General features: G+C 42.8%; 2 protein-coding genes across 2 annotated transcripts; both read right to left on the reverse strand.

Moving 5' to 3' along the window:
* Nucleotides 1–1,207: 1,207 nt before the first annotated feature.
* LOC139414983 (solute carrier family 30 member 1a) lies at nucleotides 1,208–9,846 on the reverse strand. Its single transcript, XM_071162667.1, has 2 exons — nucleotides 8,915–9,846; nucleotides 1,208–3,908 (listed from the first exon to the last, which is right to left on the reverse strand). The coding sequence occupies exons 1-2, from the start codon at nucleotides 9,504–9,506 to the stop codon at nucleotides 3,001–3,003; spliced, it is 1,500 nt and encodes a 499-aa protein (XP_071018768.1). The 5' UTR covers nucleotides 9,507–9,846; the 3' UTR covers nucleotides 1,208–3,000.
* A 1,785-nt stretch (nucleotides 9,847–11,631) lies between these two features.
* Nucleotides 11,632–18,363, reverse strand: LOC139415527 (NIMA-related kinase 2). The gene is made up of 9 exons (XM_071163634.1): nucleotides 18,017–18,363; nucleotides 17,314–17,531; nucleotides 15,628–15,868; nucleotides 14,693–14,775; nucleotides 14,468–14,594; nucleotides 14,021–14,252; nucleotides 13,647–13,701; nucleotides 13,359–13,435; nucleotides 11,632–12,867 (listed from the first exon to the last, which is right to left on the reverse strand). Exons 1-9 carry the CDS (start codon nucleotides 18,110–18,112, stop codon nucleotides 12,656–12,658), a joined length of 1,341 nt encoding a protein of 446 aa, XP_071019735.1. The 5' UTR covers nucleotides 18,113–18,363; the 3' UTR covers nucleotides 11,632–12,655.
* Nucleotides 18,364–18,841: the final 478 nt, after the last annotated feature.

An 18,841-nucleotide genomic window follows, 5' to 3' on the forward strand; every position in this document is an offset into this window, starting at 1 on the left:
CCAAAGCTCACAGGTTAAAATGATTCCTCCTAGCCAGCACATTTGTAAGCACAGGCTACATCATCAATGTATGCAACAAAAGCTAAACGAATAGGTAGTCAACAGAAAACTATATCTATTAAAAATCAGATCAGGGAAACATCCTCAGAAAGGTGTCTGGACAGATTAAACCAGCAAGTCATCAGCACTAGGGTTCCCGAGTGGCGCAGTGGTCTAAGGCACTGCATCTCAGTGCTAGAGACGTCACTACAGGCCCTTGTTCGATTCCAAGCTGTATAACATCCGGTTGTGATTGGGAGTCCCATAGCGCACAATTGGTCCCAGCATCGTCTGGGGTAGGCCGTCCTTGTGAATAAGAATTTGTTCTTAACTGACTTGCATAGTTAAAGAAAAAAAGATATACTCAAATGTATTGTAAGCTTTCAGCTATGGTTGATGGCCAGAGGGAACATACTATTGCTATAATTCTGTCTATAGAACATGCATCCCAAATCAAGTTAATGTTCTGACAATGGCTTCTGTCAAATTGCCACCTGATCAGCTTTATTCTTTCTAGAGACTATTTCAATACATACAAAATCCCATTCTAAATGGTGTTACAGAGGAAAATACTTTAAACCCAGACAATAGAGACCTACCACATGCCGACCCCCACCTCCCTGAACCATTTGGCCACATTTTCCAATCACTATGGGTAGCAGCCTGGGACTCAAATGTAAATAAAGTGAAACATTGGTGAGTGCAGTGTTCAGTCTGGCCTGGTAAAGGCCAGGTAAATGCAGGCAGAGAGGCAGCAGGACGCTGGAATGCTGTATAGACTACTAGAGGCTTTGTGGAATGCTCCCCCAGGGCTACTTACATAAGGCCACCTGCCTCAGGGCTGTTCACTGGGCTACAGAGCTAGGCCAGGGGCTAATATGGCATACTGCCCTGCCTGGAGATGGACGCTAATTCTCACTAACGAATGACATTTGTTCCCACTGTAGATTCACTTTCAATGTAGATTTATTGTGGAAGACAGCATTTGAAATGGCTGAGAAGCAGTATGGTTACATGTATTTTCTAAGGCCTTCAAGTGGCTTTAATAGTCTTACTTCTAGACCAGTCTGATGGATCAGTATCATTGCAGATGTTAACTGAGTGTGTGACTTAAGTGTAGACTTAATGTCCAAAGAAACAGTATGTAAATAGACAGACACAAAACAGCTTAACTGTACCAAACAAGCATGTTTAATTTTCACAATGACACATTGACAGGTACTGTAATATATCAAAAACACATATCTAAAATCCAAAAAACGACAACTCAATTTGCACAGAGAGATCGAGTCTCAAAGACACCGAATAATAGTAACCAGACATGTTCAAATCAAAGGAAGGTGTCAAAATGCATTTCCCAATACAATACTTCTATACTGCATACACATTAACTTTGAGTGGATATCTGAAATGCATTTCCCAATACAATACTTCTATACTGCATACACATTAACTTTGAGTGGATATCTGAAATGCATCCTTGAATCATCATATAAAACGATATCTCTGTGATGTTGATAATAAATGATACTGGATGAGGAATGATCAGATTTCCTTCTATTAAAAAAAAGGCCACTAAGATTACTGTCAAAATCGGCACATGAAGCCTAACAAACTCATTCACTACAAAGAAAGAAGAAGCTTAGGCCCAAGTGACATTTCGATAAAGTTATTCTTGCTATCTGAGAAAACGAGGAAGTAGGCTACTGTTTTGCAGCGCTGTTAGCTTGTTTTGAAGCTCTGTGATTCAAAGAACACTTCAGTTTGGTCATGCAACGTCGCAGCAGAAGGACTAGAAACTAAAAACCTTCAGGATGGATTTTGACTAGGTCCCTTCCTCAACATATTCATGAGGAATATTAGTATGAATTTCAACAACCCATCTGAATGTCCTCCAGCATAGATTTAAAACAATATAGTTGTTGACATTTTGTAGTACACATTTATTTCAGTGATAGACGCACAGGCTTGCAAGGCCGATTTGATGTTTGTCGAAGTTTGCCAATACAAGCTAGGCTAACCTACAGTACTTATTCCAACTGTACTCAGTGCCATTTAAAATCAGTTTGAAATAAAGGTGAGTTTTTTTAACACAGCATCTGCATTCAACTCACAACAGCCATTAAAACAGAGTCAAGGCCAGAAAAGTCATAATTAAAAGTAAAATGCACAATTTCAAAAAAAAAAAGTCTACAGCATAGATGGTTTGTCAAATATTCAAGTGGCAGAACAATTACAAAAAATGTAATCCATCATCCAAACTAAATATTATGAAAGCATTGACAGAGAGAAATAGATCACTACTAAACTTAAATACATAAATATTTTTGTTGTAATATAATCATTTTCCATTGGGCGCCCAAGGCTAATAAAATAGAGATGTTCAAAGCCTATCCAACAGAAATGTAATAATACATAAATGAAAGGTTCAGAGATCGATTTTAAAAACCTGCGGAGTAGACAGGTGTGTATTGCCTTGCATATGTAGTATTTGCTCTTTGTCCTTGTTGGAGTCTCCCCTTGTCCCTTCTGCCCTGCATTGAGAAGCTTTGGCACAGAGACACCATGGAGGGACAGGACCACACACACATCACAACATGGTGCTAATGAGGGGTAGGCCACACATGCAGCAGGCCAGACCAGGCTGAACCCCAGCCTGGGTGAGAGGTGAAGTCACAAGTATCATCAATGTGCTGCTCTCTGTGACACTCAGAGAGTGGGTCAGGGGTGAGGGGGTCAGGGGTGAGGAGGTAAAGGTGGCTAGGGGTAGGTTGTGGAGGTTGGGTAAAGTGGTGGGAGGGTTAGGGGCTCAGAACAGAGGGTGTCATCAAACCAGACCGCGGCGGAGCCATTTTTCAACCCGTCTCCAGAAACTGAGAGCGCTGTACAAACGACAACCCGTCTGCAAGTTTAGCCCGCACTTGAAAAGAAAACTCCTCTGACTGTCTGGTCTGGTCTCTCTCACAGAGAAGACTCCACCTCTCGGGTGATGACGACCTCGGGCTCCGGCTGAGGAACCACCTGGACAACTGCAGTGGCCGCCTGCTCCAGGACTGCTGCTCCCTGTGGGGTCTCGTTGATAACATCTATGGCCGAGGCCGCCAGCGCATCCCCCTCACCACTCAGGATCTTCTCCGAGCCTACCGGACCAGCACCAGCCACGCCCAGCTTGTCAGCAGCGCCACAACACAGCTTAGGTGCGCACTGTGTCCGGCAGGAGAGCTCGCAGAGGGAGGCACTTGACTCGGAGTTGATGGTAACAAACTCAGGCTGGATGGTGGTGGCGTGGATGCCCTCATCATGGAAGAAGTCCTTGATGCGCTTGGCCACGTCCATGTAGGACGTGGGGTCGTGACACTTTATGTGCGCCGTGGCGATGATGCGTGAGCCCGCCAGCTGCCAGATGTGCAGTTCGTGGATGGCCAGCACGCCGTCCAGCAAGAGCAGCCGCTCGTTGAGGCGATGCATGTCGATCTGCTTGGGCACCGTCTGCAGGAGGATCAGTGCAGACTCCTTGAGCAGTGGGTAGGTGGTGTAGAGCAAGATACCCACCATGATGATGCACAGCGTGGGGTCCAGGTACAGCACCCAGCACGGTCCCACCACGGTCCGTTGAAAGCTAGAACTGTTGCCGTCGGTGGAGTGGCTGTCGATGCATGGGTTGAAGCAGGTCTCGCCGGGCGGGCACGGCCGCCATACGAAGGTGAAGATGAGGGCGTTGACCACCACGATGACAGAGCCCAGGGCGTCGCCCAGCACGTGTAGGAAGACGCCGCGCATGTTGAGCGAGGCCTCGTCGTGGCTGTAGTCCAGCTCCTCGTAGGGAGCGCTGCCGTTCATCTGCATCTCACTGTCGTTACAAACGATCTCTGAAGGAAGAAGACAGAGACGAGGGGTTAAAGAAGTACAAGGGAGGTAAAAGCACAGCCCTGTCACAAATTCATCCTTCCTTCCTTCCTTCCTAGCTTCCTTGAGATAAGCATCGACCTATAAGTGATTAGATAGGTGAAAGCAGAGTGATCACTATCCCCAATGACAGGCAATTCAGATAGGTAGGAAGGAAGCATTTTTACAGAGCCCACATATTTTAGGACAGGAGGAGGAATGTCAGAGAAAATGGTGGGGACTTCCAAGGGATGGAGAAAATAAAATTGAGGGGTGTTTTCAAAGACGAGGAATGACTAATACATAAATCGTGAATGACTCACGTGTCCAGCTGCAATTTATCAGCTGACTGGTCCAACTACTGACCCAAACAGAGCATAATGATTGATGACTGCGTCTGGGTTTTTGGAGGACATGGTTGAGGTACCGTAAGTTACGGCTGCCCCAGGTGATAAACACCTTCATAGGAAGCTAAGTCGTGTTAGACGAGAAACCCATTTACTTTGACGTGGGAAAGAAAATAGGCCATAATACATCACCTGAGGCAGGCCTCCAGTCCTAGACATGAACTACAACCAGTGTGGTGGTGGAAGCCAGTAAATTAACCAACCCCAACCGACTGCTCTGCTTAACACCTCGAGGATCTTCAAATTGTCTGCAGACAAGTGAGACGGCCTAGCACTACGCTACAGCTCATACAGTTACACAATGGCCAATGGCACCAGAACCAGTGCTAGACTAATAGCCTCTGGCTTGGCACACAGCGACTTAGGGGAAATTCATCGGGCTTATAGTCTGGGTGTCGGTCACTGCCGTCGATGATGTATGGCTGGGTGGCAGCGACCAGTGCACGGAGAAGGGAGAGATGGGCTCAATTTATTGAAACTGGCAGAGCCTGACAGGTCCAGGGTAGGGGGCAAATGACAGTCTCCTGGTTCTACCCTTTTCTGTGTCAACAGGAAGCAAGGCAAAGGGCAGCACTCAGTTCCCAAACCTTAGTATCAGCAAGAAGATGGTCAAACAGTGTTTTACCTGAAACTGGAGGATCACCAAGTCTAAATCATGATATCCTGTTAATATGATAAAACAATAGGGGACATGAATCCCTGAAGGCATGTGACAGTGACTTAACACAATTATAAACAGAAAGAAAAATGGCGTATAAACACATGGGTTTTGTGAAGCCAACTTCCTGTTATGGGTGTAGCAGCACCAGTAGTGACAATAGAGATCACGTGTCTTCATAAAAAGGTCACGATTTGAATGTGTAACAGTTCAAATATTCAGAAAATGTACCCAATGCAATTGGAGTAACCGAATCAGGATGGTGGAACTCATGACTCGTCTGCCACCATGTAAAACACGTCATACTCATTCCACGGAGGGCCAAGTGTCTGCAGGTGTTTGCTCCATCTCTTGTACTTGATTGATGAATTAAGGTCACTAATTAGTAAGGAACTCCCCTCAGCTGGTTGTATAGGTCTTACTTGAAAGGAAAAAACAAAAAGCTGCAGACACTCGGGCCCTCCGTGGAATGAGTTAGACACCCCTGAGGCAAGACATCTGCAGGCTGAGTGGGGGCTAGATTCTTCCGATAACAAAGATCAACTCAAAACAAACTTATGTTACAGTGAGGGTGAAGGGGGCACAGGTTCAGGAACCATTAGGTCTTTCACTGACGAGCTCAGAGGCAGAACCTCAGAGGTCATAATTATCCAGTTATTGCCTGATAACACGACATAAAACATAGTTTCCTAAAGTGATGAAAATAATGAATGAGTTACAAGGTCTGTCTTGCACTCTCATCAACTCTGCTAAAGGTACTTCAAAATGGGTGTGCAGAATGGACACAGCCATGGACCACGTTGTTCTGTATCAAGTCACTGCTGGATTTCATCATGACGCTGCCAATACGGCTTTGACTGGTCTGGTAAAAATGCTCCTACAGCTTACAGGGCAACAGATGATACTGATGATGCCCAAGCCAGGAGACACACATCAGCCCAGTTACACCTTTGAGATTGTAGTGGATATTGATCCATCTACAATACTACAGAAGAAACCCAGCCAAGACCATGTGAGACTGGTATCTTGATCAACAGGGCAGTTGTGTTGAATGTCTCTCCTCAAAGGCAGAAATATCAATGGGTTTTAAGGTCATTTCCATGTAAAAGGACCCATGAGGACCAACATGTGAAGTCCATATAAGCATGTCAAATTGGGTGTCAAATGAAAGCTAATTTTATTAGAGTCTATTTTTGAGAAATTACAACAAACATATATACAGTACCAGTCAAAAGTTTGGGCACTCTTACTCATTCAAGGGTTTTTCTTTATTTTTAGTATTCTTTACATTTTAGAATAATAGTGAAAAAATCAAAACTATGAAATAACACATATGGAATCATGTAGTAAGAAAAAAAGCATTAAACAAATCTAAGTAGCCACCCTTTGGCTTGATGACAGTGTTGCACACTCTTGGCATTCTCTCAACCAGCTTCATGAGGTAGTCACCTGGAATGCATTTCAATTAACAGGTGTGCCTGGGAAAGAAATTCCACATATTAACTTTTATCTTCTTAATGCGTTTGAGCCAATCAGATGTGTTGTGACAAGGTAGGGTGGGTATACAGAAGATAGACCTATTTGGTAAAAGACCAAGTCCATATTATGACAAGAACAGCTCAAATACGCAAAGAGAAACAGTCCATCATTACTTTAAGACAGGAAGGTCAGTCCGGAACATTTCAAGAACTTTTAAAGTTTAACCAAGTGCAGTTGCAAAAATCAAGCGCTATGATGAAACTGGCTCTCATGAGGACCGCCACAGGAAAGAAAGACCCAGAGTTACCTCTGCTGCAGAGGATATTTTCATTAGCGTTAACTGCACCTAAGATTGCAGCCCAAATAAGTGCTTCACAGAGTTCCAAGTAACAGACACATCAACATTAACTGTTCAGAGAAGACTGCTTGAAAATCAGGCCTTCATGGCCAAATTGCTGCAAAGAAACCACTACTAAAGGACACCAATAATAAGAGACTTGGTGGGGCCAAGAAACACGAACAATGGACATTAGACCAGTGGAAATTGGTATTTTGTCTGATGAGTCCAAATTTTAGATTCTTGGTTTCAACCTGTCTTTGTTAGACGCAGAGTAGGTGAACAGATGAGCTCCACATGTGTGGCTCCCACTGTGAAGCATGGAGGAGGTGTGATGGTGACACTGATTTATTTAGAATTCAAGGCACACTCAACCAGCATGGCTACCACAGCATTCTGCAGTGATACGCCATCCCATCTGGTTTGAGCTTAGTGGGACTATCATTTGTTTTTCAACAGGACAATGACCCAAAAACACACCTCCAGGCTGTGTAAGGGCAATTTGAGATGGTTTGGGATGAGTTGGACCGCAGAGTGAAGGAAAAGCAGCCAACAAGTGCTCAGCATATGTGGGAACTCCTTCAAGACTGTTGGAAAACCATTCCTCATGTTGCTGGTTGAGAGAATGCCAAGAGTGTGCAAAGTTGTCATCCAGGCAAAGCATGGCTACTTTGAAGAATCTAAAATATGTTTTGACTTGTTTAACACTCCTGGTTACTACATGATTCCATGTGTTATTGCATAGTTTGTCTTCACTATTATTCTACAATGTAGAAAATAGTAAAAATAAAGAAAAAACCTTGAATAAGTAGGTGTCCAAACTTTTGACTGGTACTGTATACACACGCACATATTTTTTTTGACAATCATTTTCCACCCTAAAAAGTATGAATAGGCTTTGATAAAAAAGGTATTAGAAACACAACAAAAACAAATGTTATTGCATGTTTATACATTTGTGTACCCATTTATGATACGCCACCATGATGACAATGACATTCATATAAACAATTATGCATTTCTGTGTAGTACAGCTCAGGGACCCATGATAATATTCCATTACCGCAATTCTGTTACCGGATGTAAATCCAGTTATTTTTTTACCTAATGTGTCATGTCATAGCTGACACCCCATTCATTCTGCTAGATTCTACTAGATAAGATACATTGTATTTGAATGGTAAATCTCTTGATTAACTGGGTAAATTAAGATGGCATAGGCCTACTTACAATACAGGTGAATGCATATTCAAACTTCCATTTGAGACTTATATTAGCCTACTGATCAACAACATTTGCATAGAAGCATCACTCCAGCATGTCACACCTGTATGGAAGGACATCATATAGGCACTGCCTTTAGTTTGAGAATATAAAAGGATTAAATGAAAATCGGTCCACGTAAATCATGTTTTGGGATCAGGGATGATTATGAAACTATTATTTGTTGTCAATTTCCATGATCTGGATTTTATTTTAGACGCATCTCTAAACAAGCCCTATTATTGGTAAATTAACTAAACTATTTGCAACAGGAGTTCAATTTAGGACACTGTCAACTCATCCATTTCTCTCAATACTTCACCTATCTGTTGGAGAATGAGCTAGCACGCTGCCGATTTTCCCTGCTGGACATTCCTCGGCATTGTGCAGTACTCCTGGCTCAGACAGTGATTGGCAGCTTGCATAGCAGCATTTTTGCAATGATCGAGAAGTGCGAACAGACTACAAAAGGTTCATATCGACCAGATATCGGCTCAACCGATTATCCGTGGTTCTCAAAAAAAAAAATCTATGGTTTTTGTTTTGCATATACTTAATTGAGTCTCAGGGCAATTCCATCCTTAACAAGAACACCACAGAGATAGCCTAGTTTGGACTAAAGATCGCTACATCTACGTTATTTAGTCGGCAAAATCCAGAAGTTTCAGTTATTTTAATAAATTCCCTGTCTGTGTGAGATTATGCGAGTGTGTGCTCCGCCCCCACTCCCCAATAAAATATCTTATTTGAAATCGATGAAACCACATAGCTAGCCAAGTACAGTGGTTACAGTATGTTGACAGTATAGCTAGCTACTGTAATTGACAAATGATTGTTATAACTTACCATGTCTACGTCTCTCGGTGTTCACGCCATTAGGGGGGCTGTTGTGGCTTCCTACCAGGTTGTTGGTCTCCTCTCCTGATGATCCATTCGGTCTTTCTGACTTGCATAGTTTACCCCGCTTGTTTTTCTTATTTCCATGAGAATGGCCTCCTCCTCCATGGGAGTGCCCGTGTCCACCACCTGCGTGTCCGTGGAACAAGCACAGCCCGAGGAGGTTGACCAGGAGCCCGGCGGCCCCCACACCGATAACTACATGGGGTTTCTCGATTTCATGTGGGTTTGTGAATCGCTCGACGGCCTCCAATATTATGGTAAAACAGAGAGCTGTGAGGAACACTGCGTTGACCAGAGCCCCCATCACCTCAGCCCGGATCCATCCGAAGGTGTTTTTATTTGTCGATTGTGTTTTCTGAGCGAAGCGCACGGCCACCAAAGCCACAAGCAGCGCTATGACATCCGATAGCATATGAAAGGAGTCCGAAAGCATTGCTAAAGATGCAGTGATCCGACTGACGACAACCTCCACGATAAAAAAGCCAAAAGTCAATGAAAGCATGCATATTAGCCGCACACGATTAGGTTCACAAGCCATTTCTCTCCGCTGATCACTTAACGTTAACTGAGTTAGCTAGCTAGCTAGCTAGCTTACGATATGCACGTACGATGTTACGGTATACTAGCTGTAACGTTAGCTACAACATGCGAGCCAATCGATAGGCATATGATGCGATTCCACCACGTCTTGTAAATATTTATACGGTCGCTAACAATTCGTCATTGTCGTACGATTACCACCGACTCCAATTCCAGATACAGCTAAGACCGATGTTGGTTCCTCAAAATAAGACAATTGGGAACATTCAAAGACAAGGGCATATTCCAGAAACGTTGACCGTAGACTCCGATTTGCAGACGGCTGAAACTTTGCACCCGAGCCGGTAAAGTTTCCACACGGAATAAGGCGACTGAGGGGCACGCCCTGGTCTTTTGCTATTGGTTGTTAGGGATAAAGTAGAATTTGGTTGGCCAATTTATACAACCATTTCACGTGGACGGAGCCGTCGTTGCTATGTAGCCACGTTGAGTAATGCAAACATTTAGACGTTGCGGACTCCTCCAACATTCTGACTCATCATTTTTAGGATGGTGTGTAGCATCGGCACACGGCCCCTTGTCTTATTTCTGTGGTTAACAAAATGTTATCCATCCGAAATACATTAGGTTAGACTACGTTTCAATCACCCAACTGAAAAGATGACTAGTCCTACTAGACTATAGGTTTAAATAAAAATCGACGTATTATTTCGCAATCTGTTCAAACACTTTTGAGAGGTTAAATGTCCTGGCAATACTTCAATAGAATAAACAACTTTGAATGCATCTAGGACTGGGCCCTCACATTCACATGATTCACGTTGGTGGAAGCGCTTTACCTGCAGATTTCTCCAAAGCCACTATCTTTCAACCTTTCCAACATGAAGAGAAAATATAAGGTTAAACGACGACATCATGTGGGAGATACTGATAACTACAACCCTTTAGATGCACAGTAGCCTACGTACATCACCTGTACATTTAGTTTCCCAGTCCATTGTTTGATGTGAAACAAGCCAGTCAATCACCAGATAAACTCTTTACGAGGTGTGCATGGAGATCAATGCATGCAACAGAAACCTTCCATGTAGAAAAATAGATAATGTAGATATACATTCTGCGACAGTAATCACTCTGATTACATCGGCATTAAATGTTTACAAGAGGCCATTCACTACATATTATGTTCCCACATAATTTACATGACCAAATTTAAATGCAAACTTATGTAAAAATGTAAATTAAGTTTAGAAACATACATACCAAGAGTTGAACTTCATGCAACCAAAATAATGTACATGATGCCAATTTGAGATGAAAAACAGGAGACAATTCAAGGGTAAAGGAACAATAAAAGCAAGGACAAAGGTCAATCAGTTGACAGTTCAACAGAAAGTAATCCCACGTTCCTGTCTTGTCGGAAACTCAGAAATGTTCGACTTGCTCGTTGTAGAAAAATTATACCGAGTTTAACCAATTGGGAAGTATCAGAATCAAACAATAAGAAGCTCTAGGCAAATAACTTATGTTAATTTTAAATCGGAAATTCTGAATTTCCGACATTATGTGAACGCAGCATGGAACTTTGCACCCGAGCTGCTTAAGTTTCCACTTTCCACACATAACTAGAGGAAAGCCCTGGTATTTTGCTATTGGTTGTTAGAGATAAAGTACAATTTGGTTGGTCAATTTTTACAACCGTTTCACGTGGGCGGAGCCCAGCGTTGCTATGTAGCCACGTTGCGTAATGCAAACGTTTCCAACGTCATCGTTTGAAATGCGCTGCGAACTCATCCAAAATTCTGACTCATATTTTTAGGATAGTGTGTAGCATCTCCACACGGACCCCTTGTCTTATTTCTGTGTGGTAACAAAATAGTATAAATCCAAAATACATTAGGTTAGACTGCATGTCAAGCACTATTACAAACTGAAAAGACTTGGCCTACTAGACTATCATTATAAATACAAATTGTGTATTTTTTCACCCTCTGTTCAAACATCTTCGAGGGTTAAAATGTCCTACTTCAATAAACTGAACTTTGAATGCATCTAGGGCTGGGCCATCACATTCACGATTCACTTTGGAGGTGCTTTGAAGAGAAAAGGACATTTACATCATGTGGGAGATACTAATAACTACAAACCTTTAAATGTACAGTACATTAACAGGCTGCAAGTGTTTCCCTTTACATTGTTTCAAGTGAAGCTAGTCAATCACCAGATAAACTCTTTACTTGGTGTGAATGGAGCTCAACACATGCAACAGAAACCGTTCATTTAGAAGAGATAATGTAGGTCTACATTCTGCAACAGTAATCATTGATGACGTCTGCCTTTAATGTTCACAAGAGGATACTCACTACTTATGTTCCCACATCATTTTCATGGCCAAACTTCTATGCAAACTGCTTATGTTTAGAAAACAAAAACATGTAAATGAAGTTTAGAAACACATTTACCAAGAACTGAACTTCATCATGCAACCAAAATAAAGTACATGATGCCACTTCGAAATGAATAGGAGAACATTCAAGGGCAAAGGAACAATAAAGCATTAAGGACAAAGGTCAATCAGTTGACAGTTATACAGAAAGTGGACCTGCCTGAAACAGACATTTGTTGAAGGTCAACAGTGCCTGTTTTTTTGCCAAACCATCCCAATATCATATTTCCAAACATTGACATATTTCCAGAACAGAAGTGTATGCGGGAGTGTACACCTATTTATACATCTTCAGATAATGTACTAACATTGCCCTTAAAATATATTTTAATGCCACCATACAGTATGTACATAGTAGTTATAAATCACATATTCACAAATCAGAACCTGAGTGCAATTCTGTGCATCAACAACACATTTTAAATGTCAAGGTTGAAAAAACACAAACACCACTAAAAATATATCTGGCACCCAATATTTTGGCAATTTCACCATAGTATAAACCAATCACCATAATACCAATAAATTAAAGCTACATAATTTCCCAATGGACCGCTAGGTTTCAATAGCTCTGAAACTAATGTTAGTCAGGAAAACTAAAGCAGAGACCTGCTACTTCTGGGTCACACCTCAGACAACCATATCTTCATCCATCCACATGACACTGATAGTCAGGCCCTAAGCAGCAGACTTTCTGTGGGCTAGCGGATGCCTAGGATCTGCCAGCTCTTGAGTTGATAGAGCCTCTCCACCTCCCCCAGGGCCTGGGCCCGCATGTTGGCTGCCTGCAGCCTCTTCTTCAGCCCCAGCTCCTGGCTCTTCACACTCTGCTTCTGATCTGGCCTCTGGTTCTCTTTGCTTTCTCCGGCAAAATGGACCTTCTTTCCAGGTGAAACGTTCTCCTCTCCCTCATCTAAGGGGCCAAGACGGCAAAGAGTTATACAATTTTATTGAACTCTACAAAAAACAGCTCAGATAAAGACCCTCCTTTGTAGAATGCCTCTGGGATTTTTCAGACTACCCAGAAATGTTAAAATTCACAACTTAACAATCACATATGCTTCCCCCTTGTATTTAATTTAAAAACATGGTTACCCCATGGCTACTGTATATTATATTGAACTTCAATTACAAAGCAAAACAAGTATCCCTCATTTACCTCCTGGTTCCCACCCCATGTTTGTTGCAGGTTTTATTGCAGTAAAAAAAATTATATATATATATATATATATACACACACACACACACACACACACACACATACATTCACAAGGTTAAAATTAATAAATACACTAAAATACAGTAAAATGCTAAAATTTCCCCAATTACAGAAGTGAACACAATGCAATGCTCAGTTCTTCTCAATGTTCAGGGGGTCCAGAGGCCTTCGCTTGACTCCCATACCCATTTCATTGGAATAGAGCAGTGGCAGGGCCTTCTGCTGTTTCACCAAGTTGTAGCTCTTCAACAAACTCTCCGCTCTAAAACCAAAAGCAAACATTGTTGGGAGTCAAAATGGATTATTCCCGCTTGCAGTTTTATAGCAAGCAATGAGATTATAACACCAAAGCAGGAAGCAAAAGTAGCATTAACACAGCTTGGAGGAGGATTAAAGCCTTAGGATTTAGTCTGACAAACAGCAGTTTGCTGCATTTCAAGTAAATTAAGTGATCCAAGAGAGCACCGTTTTACCTGGCAAGCTTCTCATTTGATAGTCTCTCACGAACACAAAGCTCCTGCTCCCGCTCTGTAGGAGGAACACATTCACCAGATTTAAATTAAACATACCTCAGGTTACAAACAAGTCAGTCTGTGTATACTCGGTAGCATAGCCAGTGACACATTGACCTCCTTTACAACCAATCATTTCAACAAGACTGACCCCAAAAACATGCACGTTCCAACATTATAGGGTCTCACTGTGACTAGGACATTATAGGGACCAGGGTTGGGGGTTGAATACATTGTCAATTCAGGACATTAATTGAAATGGACATTCACTTCCTGAATTGGCTGAGCTAAAACCAGAATTGAGCCCGACCCTGATAAGGGCAAATGACACTCACGCTCCAGCCTCTCCTCTCGCTCCATCAGGGCCTTCTCCCTGTGCCGCAGCACCTGCTCCTTCAGCCTCAGCGCCGCAATAGTAGGGGTGGTTGAAGACTCTGCAGGCTTTGGTTTCTCTGGATCAGCCGACCTCCTCCGGTGTCTTGCCTGCGCCCGCCTAAGTTCATCGGCGACCAGGTCCGCCAACAGGCTGCTCTGGAGAATGGACTCAACTGAGGGCCTCAGGTAGTCCTGGCAACAAGGCACAACAGTCAAATTGACAAAGCAAACTGGCAGTTTGAGTACAAGGGAGTGAGGGATTCAAATCTCTTGACGTTAAAATTGTATATCGAGCAAAATTACATGCTTGGTGATGCAGACAAACAATCATCTCAAGGATTGAGGAGTTGCTCACAAGATGCCCTGAACTTCATATGGAGATCAGTGCTGTGAAACATGTTCCAAACCTTTAAATGGAGCATTCTGGACAGGAGTGTATTCAGCTCCTCTGAATACCGGTAGGGGATTCTCCTAAACTTTCCCTCTCGGATCTTCTCTGCCAGCTCTTTTTGGTTATAAGCTGTGAAAGGAGGCCTACATGGAAGAAATGCATGCGTCAGACTTTAATCTCATCTAATGCATTGACTGGGGGATATTGAGTAAGAATATAGATGACAGGCAAGGTTACTCACGATAAGGCACAGAGTTCGTACAACAAGCACCCCAAGGACCAGATATCTGATTTCTCATTGTAGGACATGCGATTTATTTGTTCCTGTAAAATATGAAAAAGTGTCCACACATTGAAAAACTGATTAGAGAAGCTGAGTATTTCTCTAAAATCACAGTGAAAAGAAAATCGATACTTTTAAACCATAATCATAGTTCGAGTCGGTATTGACAATTTCCCCACCGTGGGGGAAAACACAGGGGAGTACAGACCGCCAGCAAAAAAGGCCTCTATTTACACGTTGCTTAGGAGGGCATTTCACACTACTTTTGGATTCTAAATTGGATTGTAAGGCTCGTATGAATGTCCTGCGTAATATAATGTTTGTCATTGTAGCCAATCAACTGCATAATACTTAAAAACACTTCAAATCAGTTAAAATTCCCTTTGGCTAACTTTGCCACAACCTATATCATTGACCATTAGTATTCTAGCTCAGTGGTTTCCAACCTTTCTCGGATACTATACCATCAAATAAATTTCTCTCTGCGCGGAGTAACCCTGAAGTACCCCCTCATGTGAATTTTATCAGTAGGCCTCTGATCTCATGAATCTTCTCTTCAACCCCTTGTGGATAGGCCAAGTACCCCCAGGCGTCCTAGTAACCCGGGTTGGGAAGCACGGTTCTAGTGAACTACTGCATCAAAAATAGGTATTCTAAGATCACAATCAAATGAAATCTCACTGAATGTTCAAGCAATAATCAAAACATTGGAAGAGATTGAGAACCCATCTCCCAAAGACCGCAGTAAATCTAGGCTGTTGAAAGGGCGCAGATGGCGAACTGCAGTTATCCCCCACGGTGGCCGTTGTTCACAGGGCTACTTGTTCATGACATGAATAGCGACTTGGAGTATAGGATTCACAATTATATGATTGCCTTTGCTACGGACTCACAGGAGACATGTAGTATGGGGTCCCGACGAAAGTCTTAGCGAAACTGGTGTCATGGTTCAGGATACGTGCGAGACCAAAGTCGCCAAGCTTGACATTCTGCTTGACATCCAGGAAGATATTGGCGGGCTTAAGATCTCTGTGCAGCACTGTGGCCCCACCATTGCTCCGGCGATGGCAGTCCTTCAGGGCAAGAGTGAGCTGTGCCATGACTCGCATGATGAATTCCTCCTCCAAGTAACGCCTGGACACCAGGAACACAACATACAAGTTTCATTAGTCACATGTAAGGGATACACATGGACGATGTCTAACGAAATGCTTTCTTGCAGGTTTCTTCTCAACAATAAATAATAAAAATGCGAACATAAAGTAAATGGCTCAATAGAATAAACATTTTAGCATAAGTATAATACAGGAACACGCAATTTATAGTCCAAAATACACACGTGTATGGGGGGGTATAAACTGGGCAATATAATAAGTGTCTGGTAGCAGCAGTTGTGATGTGTATGTAGCATGAATGTGTGTGTGTGTATACAGTGCATTCGGAAAGAATTCAGACCTTGACTTCCACATTGTTATGTTACAGCCTTATTTTAAAATGAAATTGTTTTTATCCCCCCTCATCAATTTACACAATACCCCATAATGACAACGCAAACAGGTTGACATTTTTGCAAATGTATAAATAAATGAAAGAACACATTTACATAAGTATTCTGACCCTTTACTCAGTCTTTGTTGAAGTACCTTTGGCAGCGATTACAGCCACGAGTCTTCTTGGGTATGATGCTACAAGCTTGGCACTCCGAAATTTGGGGAGTTTCTCCCATTCTTCTCTGCAGATCCTTTCAAGCACTGTTAGGTTGGATGGAGAGCGTTGCTGCACTGCTCTTTGTCGGGGTTCAAGTCTGGGCCACTCAACGACATTCAGGAGACTTGTCCCGAAGCCATTATTGCATTGTCTTGGCTGTGTGCTTATGGTTGTTGTTCTGTTGGAAGGTGAACCTTTGACCCAGTTCGAGGCCCTGAGCGCTCTGGAGCAAGTTATCAAGGATCTCTGTACTTCGCTCCATTCATCTTTCCCTCAATCCTGACTAGCCTCCCATCCCCTGCCGCTGAAAAAAATCCCCACATCATGATGCTGCCACTACCGTAGGGATGGTGCCAGGTTCTCTCCAGACATGACACTTGGCATCCAGGCCAAAGGGTTTAATCTTGGTTTCATCAGACCAGAGAATCTTGTTTCTCATTGTCGGAGTCCAATGGGTGCCTTTTGGCAAACTCCAAGCAGGCTGTCATGTGCCTTTTACTGAAGAGTGACTTCTGTCTGGCCACTCAACCATAACCATCCTACAGGGTGGCAGGTAGCCTAGTGGTTAGAGCGTTGGGCCAGTAACTGAAAGGTTGCTAGGTCGAATTCCGAGCTGACAAGGTAAGAATCTGTCGTTCTGCCCCTGAACAAGGCAGTTAACCCGCTGTTCCTAGGCCATCATTGTAAATAAGAATTTGTTCTTAACCGACTTGCCTAGTTAAATAAAATAAAAAATAAAAAATTCAAAACTCACAAAGGGTGTTGCACTGTCACAGTTCACCACCTGGTGTCAGAGTGGGATGGCCATCAGAGAGGTGTATACATGACACATGATGGACAAGGGAACCAAGGTCAGCACAAAACACACACACCTTTCTTTGATGCATCTGGTGATGAGGCTGGAGAGGTCACCGCCTTCACAGTGCTCCATAACGATGTACAGTGTGGTGTTGGTCCGGTCAATGATACGGTCATAATATCTCACAATGTTTGGATGCTTCAGTTCACGCAGGAGATTGACTTCAGACACCAGCATCTGCTTCTCGCTCTCAGCCATTGTGCCGTAGTCCAACTCCTTCCAAACTAGAATCTATGACGAAACCCAGACAACAGAACTAAACATGTATTGATTGGCCAAAGCTTGTTGATGTTGGGAAACATTTTAAAGATAAACATACATAGTGTAGGGTACTTGCTAGCTACCTGTTTGTTTTACGTCAAATCCTGGTTTAGCTAAATGGTTCATATGTATAGTTAGCTATATAAACACGAGCCATATCATAAAACCACACAGATCCTCACAGTTGTAGGCAAACATGGCAAATGCTTTAGTATTGCTGATGTGGGGAGTCCTGGTGTTGTTCCCCGCTTAATGTCCAATGAGGTAATTTCTAAAATAAAATATGTCTGTCCACTTAGGGGACACCATTTTGTCTCGTCTCAATAGCAGCCCCCAGAGGCAAACGTTACGCACTGGCTCTGGTTACCTTGACAGGTGCAATGAGAGCATGAAACGCAAACATAGCTAGCTAACGTTGGTCGAACAACGCCTTACTAAACGGCGGAAACACTTACCTTGGCATCAGATTTCCTCCGTATTTTCTGACATTTTCCGTAAGACCCTGACCCTATGGTATACAACACCTCATAATCTTCAACACGAGATGGCATTTTGTCGTAGCGAACGTTAACGTTCCTAGTATATAACTAGTTAGCTAAATGCAGAATGCAATGCAAGGTAGCTAACGCAGCTATCTATCGAAAGCAATAACTACTATTCTGGACGTTTTCTTTCTTAAAATATCGTTAGCAAACGTAAATGCTGACTATATCTCTCCGATAACGTATTGATAAAATTGCTTGCTAACTACTCGTCAAAACAACGTGTTTTATGTCTATAACACAAGCGACGAAAAGGAAGCAGGGATTCCTTGCGGTGGTTTCAAATTGGTGCCTGAATTCTTCAATGTGATTGGTCCGTCTACTACATATAGAATACTCTGATTGGCTGTAATGAAGACACAAGCTGCTGGTTGCTAGGCATCTGAAACCCGCGAGATTTGGCGCGGTTGTTTAAAGGGGAATAATTATTTTGCCGACGGGAACCGTTCTGATGATACCTCAGTGACGGAAACGTTCTATCAAAGACAGTACGATTGCGTGGGAAATAGATTTGCATACCGCATTTGTCCAAATTAAAATGTAGTAATGTAATAAGTACACAGAACCCCACATGTCATGTAGGAGACGCGCTTACCCAGAGCGATTTACAGGAGAAATTACGGGGTAAGTGCCTTGCTCAAGGGCACATGGCAGATTTTTTCGCCTGGTCGGCTCCTGGATTCGAATCATTGACCTTTCAGTTAGCGACCTTTCAGTTACTGGCCCAACCGCACTTAA

This window comes from Oncorhynchus clarkii, chromosome 8 (genome assembly GCF_045791955.1).
Source record: "Oncorhynchus clarkii lewisi isolate Uvic-CL-2024 chromosome 8, UVic_Ocla_1.0, whole genome shotgun sequence".
Taxonomy (NCBI): Eukaryota; Metazoa; Chordata; class Actinopteri; order Salmoniformes; family Salmonidae; genus Oncorhynchus; species Oncorhynchus clarkii.